The sequence below is a fragment of the Rutidosis leptorrhynchoides genome, chromosome 3, assembly GCF_046630445.1.
Source record: "Rutidosis leptorrhynchoides isolate AG116_Rl617_1_P2 chromosome 3, CSIRO_AGI_Rlap_v1, whole genome shotgun sequence".
Classification (NCBI taxonomy): domain Eukaryota; kingdom Viridiplantae; phylum Streptophyta; class Magnoliopsida; order Asterales; family Asteraceae; genus Rutidosis; species Rutidosis leptorrhynchoides.
In genome coordinates this window covers 558,042,656-558,049,183 of record NC_092335.1, presented here as the reverse complement: position 1 = coordinate 558,049,183, position 6,528 = coordinate 558,042,656, and the positions used below count along the sequence as shown (strand labels likewise).

Here is a 6,528-nt window from a genome sequence, read left to right as displayed (position 1 = left end):
TCATGCATGTTAATAGAATGCAAAGTTGGTGGGTTTTAAAGACCATATATAAGAAGCATATTTCATAGACTTCGGCTCTAGATACCATTGATGGAATTCAACATAATAACATGTTCTTAATGTTAACATAATCACAAAACCAATTTTATGAAAGTTATAGTAAGCGGAAGCATGGTGATTAATAAAACAAGTTTATATGTTAAACCATTTTGGATGAATTCCATATAGTTATCAAGTTATGGAATAATGCTTACATATAACAACAAGGAAGTAAGATTATACCTCCTCAAGATTAATTGAGGGCTGAATTGGATGAGCAAGAGGATGAAGAATATGATGGAATTATAACCTCTAACTTGAAGCCTCAAGTGTGTAATACCCCAAGCTATCAAACACCAACACCTTCCTTTAATTAGTTAGGATTTTTGACACTTAAAGGACCAAGATTAACAAGCTTAAACCCTTCCTTTCTCTCCCAATTATTTCGGCCAGCAGGCTGCACCAAGAGAGGAGAGAGTTTTGATATTACTAGTTAGTTGTTCTTGTTGAAAATGCATGTATCTTAGTATTCCCAACAAGTCTTAGTCTTAGTAAAATACTTGAGCATGCTTAATGTGGTCTTAAAAGTAACAAAGGGAGAGCATGGGAGATTCCATTGGAGTCCCCAAAACCGCCACCTAGGGGCTTTTAATAACCAAAATGTAATTTTTATAAAACTTGTTATATAAATGCATTTAGTCATTAAGTTACTTATATATTTTATAAACCAATTTATAAAATATAACACCACATAATTATTTAAACCTATAAATAATTAAATCCACATCATATATAAATTATCCAAATAATTTATCTCAAGTGATCATAATTTAGAAAACGATTTTCTAAAGTTCAAGTGTCGCGTATTCATTTAACAATCCAACCGTTTAAATAAATACATATAAAGTGTTGGTAAGCTTGTTATTGGGTATGACCCGACTTGGATCATAACATAGTGGCCACGTTAATTTAATGTCTCTCGGGCATACAAAATACCTTCAATAACATCATTGTACTCTACTTTTCAATTATATTAGTGATTTTATGATGAATTCTGTTATTTTCGATTGCGTGTTTGATTTATCTATAAACATGATTGGCTAAATCCTTTGATATTTGCTTAGATGGGAAACTATTATGGTTAGATTGTTCTATTTTATGAATTATTATGTTTGATTTATTGATGTATTATTGAGTTTGATCAAAAGCTCCATTATTGTGATTGTTTGTTGCTTTAATTCAATTATATAGGTTGGTGACTAGTTATTGTGAGATATTTGTGATAGACATCTTGTACTTCGACACTTAGGTGATCTAGACAATTACATGTGAGTGTAATTGGTAATTGAATATCACAGTCTTAATTGCGTTGAGTGATCTTTGTAATTAGGATTTTATGTGAATAATCCAGGTTGAATATCAATAACTCAATCTTTATATAGCTTGTCTTTTGAAGGAGATTAATGTGAGTTAGTCAAATTTGATTGATTAGATTATAACTTATTGGATATTTAATCAGTTTCACTGTAAAGAACAATCCACCGTAATTGTGAATCATTTGAGTGAACATTGCTCGCTTTCTCTAATATCTGTCTATTTCATATTTCATATTTCATATTTTGTGTTTTAGTTTAATTAAAATCCAACTTTACAAAACCTTTTCTATATACTACCTCCGTCTTATTCCAATAGGGCAGTATTCCATTTTGGACTGTCTCATTCTAATAGTCCACCTCCATAAATAGAAAGGAAAGAAGATATTTCATTGGTGGATCTGGAGAGAGGAGATATTTCGTTGGTGGAGAAATGAAGTTAGTGGGATTTCATAAAACTGCGTGTTTTTTGTCTGTAGACTATTGGAATGAGACGGATGGAGTAACAATTATTAGAAAACTATATCTTGAACAACTACTCTTTGCGGACGAATCTGAACTTGCAATATACTTTAATGCATTGATCATGAATAGTTGTGTGATTCGTGTGATAAAACCATTTAGTTTATTACATTAATTTTAAGTGTGATTTTGCAATATAACTTGTTCTCGTTCTCGCAATCAACGACCATTGAAACGACGAGAAACCTCGCTTTGATAGCAATTGATACGGACAAACTAATAGAAGACAATCACGCTCTTCTATTAGAAAATAACAAGAAATAAACTCAAAAAAATATTCTTGATCAGAAAAACTTCATAATAATTTTATTGAATAAAAACAATTTAAAATAGTGGATAATCTGGTTCCAAATCTTAGTCCGGTTCCACATCACTTCTTAATTAAATTAGTGGATAAAAAAACCCTTAAAATCCTACTCCTTCACATGAATATTTCTTTATATATTTTTAACTCCTTCGCATTAATCAAAACGGTACCTTATATTTCTGCTCCTTCGATTAGATAAAGCGTACCCAAACACCTCTTTAGTGTACACTTTAGAAATGATTAAACTAATTACACCGTTGCACCACCACCAAAAATCGTTTAATCGATTAACACCGTCGCCGTTACCACCACCACCACCGGGCATCCTGTAGTCGGTTACCACCACCACTGTATTGTCTTCCGCCACCCACGGTGAAATTTTGTTTATTAATTTCAAATGTATAAGTTTTAAGTTTCAATTTAGAAATATGAGTTGGAAGATGACACACGGGTGACTCCACGTGGGTTCAATTAGGATGAACGATAATATTCTCACATGAGTGGCACATAGGGTGATTTAACGTAAACTCACTAATGAACGTTAAGTTCAAACCACGTAACTTTTGTACATTATGGTGATCAATCACGTAAAAAAAATGAAGGGACATTCATGTAATTTGAATCAAACTACAAGGACCAACTACATAGTTTTGTCAAATAAAAATGTACAATATTGATCGCCTCTTTTAATTTGGTACAGGAAATGGAAATGAAAATGGAATTAGTTGCAACATATGACAAGATTGCCTTAAAAAAGCAGTTGACAATATTCATATATTTTTTGGACCGCCCCCGAGTGCCACGTGGAAATCGATTTTGACCCTCTCCATTGGTGTATCCGTACATTTTCCTCGGATCTTCCCCCCTTTAATATGCAAAACCATTAGTTTCTATTTCTATTTCTATGCATATACATATACATAACACATTATATCACATCACACTTCCTATTAAACTAAGACTCCAACATTCAATCTAAAAGGTAGGTAATTTATGCATATATGTTGTCTAAAAATATGAATATATGAATGAATATATAGAAAACTATTAACCATCAAACTAAAACTGTTTTAACAGATACAAATCTTTAACATTAGATAGAAACTTGACGTATCGATTTAGTTAATCATGAGTGATCCAAAGCCTGCTGCACCACGATTGAATGAAAGGATCCTATCGTCATTATCGAAGCGATCTGCTGCGGCACATCCCTGGCATGATCTTGATATCGGTACGTCTACTTTTGTATATATGGATTAATGGATGGATCAAATTTTTTTTTTTTTAACGGCGACTTTTTTGGCATCAGTAGATCATTTCTTTCAACGACCCTCATCATTTGCACGTAACACACACGTTCGGGTGGAAACCCGAACCCGATCGACGGTACCCGGGAACACATCCATTCGGGCAGTGCACCGGGTAGTAGTCCGTGAACGAATCCGGTAAAACCTCCATATAGGGTCAATATATACCACCATTATTGGTGTTCAATTGGTTTAAAGAAAATCATGTCATCCCTAAGGATCGAACCCATGACCTCTTCATATCTCATGACACAAAGTACATGGGGTTGAACCGTTGGGCTATACCCACAAGTTCAATGGATGGATCAATTTGTTTACGGAGTACTTAATTACTATGAATGGATCATTCTGTTTTATGCTATGCAGGACCTGGCGCACCTGAAGTTTTCAACGTGGTACGTTAAAGGGCTAATTTATTATCCGTTTAGTTATTAAATAAGACCATTCTTAACGGGGCATGGCCCCCCAATCTGACCCCCAAAGGTGATGTGGAGGTGAGGTGATACAAAATCTGACGCCCTGACGCCACTAATGGGATGTTACTCGTGATGGAAAATGGGCGTTAATTAGTCAAGTGGGTGATGGATGATTTTGGAGCGTTTCTTTTTTTATACCCGATCAAAATTTAACACATATATTTAATATATTTATATTTCACTCAACTATCAATTATATTTTATCATATCACTCAAAACATTTCCATAAAAATTTAACACTCGGACAGAGTAAAAAGTGAATGTTGCATCACAGGTTATTGAAATACCCAAGGGAAGCAAAGTGAAATATGAACTTGATAAGAAAACTGGTCTCATCAAGGTACTTAATTAACCAAATAACTATAACCTTATTATTAAAAAATAAAAATCAGCCTTGACGAACGTGAATAAATGAGCGCGTATTTGGTGATCAATCAGGTTGACCGTGTATTATATTCGTCAGTGGTCTACCCTCACAACTATGGCTTCATTCCTCGAACGTTATGTGAAGATAACGACCCAATGGACGTACTAGTCATTATGCAGGTATGCAAATGTCTACAAATGTCCAATATTTGGCAAAAATACATTATGTTACATATTATAAGGATCCGAAGATCAATATAGTACAAACCGATACAACAGAAAACATAAACTAGACCTAATGAACAAATGTCCTTTCTGCACAAAATGATGACTATCTAACTAATTAAATTTGGCTCATTGAATAGGAAACAGTGGTTCCAGGATGTTTTCTGCGCGCAAGGGCCGTTGGACTAATGCCTATGATTGATCAGGTAACACTTCCTATAAGTTATATCGATACAAATTTTATTTTACATTTTTTTTTAATTTTAATAATCTCGAACTATGTATATGTTTGATTCGTTTAGGGAGAAAGAGATGACAAAATTATTGCAGTTAGTGCGGATGATCCAGAATATCGCGACCTCAATGATATACACCAGTTACCTCCACATCGTCTAGCTGAAATCCGCCGTTTCTTTGAAGACTGTATGCTTATTTCACTATTGTTTCATTGTACATTTATGGATTGTTAACTAATGAAAACATAGAATATAAACAGTTTCTGTTGACATATGAAATAGATAAAAAGAACGAGAACAAAGAAGTAGCAGTCGATGACTTTCTCCCTTCGTCAAAAGCTCATGAACGCATTCAACACTCAATGTATGTTGATCAAGCATGAAATTGCATATTAATATTTGTTTTTGACTACTTATGTAGCGAAAAGATTTGAACACAAGAGTGTATATATTGTTTTGCAGGGACCTTTATGGTGAGTACATCATGCAAACCTTGAAGAGATAGATGGCCATTTGAATGCTATCTACAATATGCAAGCTGCAAATGCAGATCATGATTTTTTTGGTTATATGATCACAAGATCAATCTTGTGCAGGGGATGATTGGTTTAAATGATTGCAATTTCATTACTTTTGTTAATAATATGAGTCCGGTTAGGATTGTCATACTATTAAAGAGCAATTTGTAGTGGATACTTGTAAGAAAACGAGTAACACACTAGATCGATAAAGAACCTAACTCGGCATATAGACAGATTTCTACAACCTCTGACACAATCAAAGGCGAAAAACAGAACATTCTCTAAATCCTAAAGAGATAAAAACAAATATAACAAGGAATAGACTCATTATCTGAATCAGCACCCTAACCAAGTTCAATGGTTGCTTTTGCATAAGACAACTAACAGCATCATGTATCATCTTCAATATACCACGTTGATCATCTCCTTCATCGACCTGCACAGATATATAAAACATTATGTTTTTTTTTAATCTCCAGACCATCTGAATAACAAAAAAAATATGTTTGACTAAATGCAAACGTTTAGTATTTATTGGTACTTACCTCGGACACGGCTGAGCCAGATGAAGAATCAATTAGCAGACGAAGTCTTCTAGATGCAGTCCCTTGTCTCATAACATTTACAGTACTTGGGTCAGCTTCAGATTGACAAGTACGAAACTTGAATTCAGGGCGAACTGTTGTAAAGCTCCCAAACATCATTAACATTAGTCTGACTCGTTAATTGTTCCGAATTCATGACCTGCTTATTATCTTTAAAAGAGCACTCATTGCCGTTCTGTATGAGTGACAACAATTCAGAGAGCGACACATCCTGTTCGCAGCTTCCATCTTGGAAATCGAGCCCATTGTTGGCACTCCCAAAATCATTTGCAAATCGTGAATCTAAAAGCACCCCTAAATCCAGACAAATCTGAAATATTGAAAATCGCGAGAAGCAATTAACGGAACTTGACATTGTAAAAATATATTTGCAGAACTAGGAATGACTCGGGAGTACTCGGTTTTTGCAACTCGGGAGTACTCGGTGAGTACGTGGTCAAACTCGGTCAAAACTCGGTCAAACTCGACAAAAAACTCCGGATTACTCAGAAAATCAGTCAAAACTCAGTCAATGTCTAAAATGGCCAAAATTTGATCAAAATCGGTCAAAG

General features: G+C 34.4%; 1 protein-coding gene across 1 annotated transcript; it reads left to right on the top strand.

Moving 5' to 3' along the window:
* The first annotated feature begins 3,369 nt into the window (after positions 1–3,369).
* LOC139898582 (soluble inorganic pyrophosphatase 1-like) lies at positions 3,370–5,356 on the top strand. Its single transcript, XM_071881340.1, has 8 exons — positions 3,370–3,472; positions 3,915–3,943; positions 4,299–4,364; positions 4,463–4,570; positions 4,756–4,821; positions 4,918–5,038; positions 5,134–5,215; positions 5,314–5,356. Exons 1-8 carry the CDS (start codon positions 3,370–3,372, stop codon positions 5,354–5,356), a joined length of 618 nt encoding a protein of 205 aa, XP_071737441.1.
* The last annotated feature ends 1,172 nt before the right edge of the window (positions 5,357–6,528 follow it).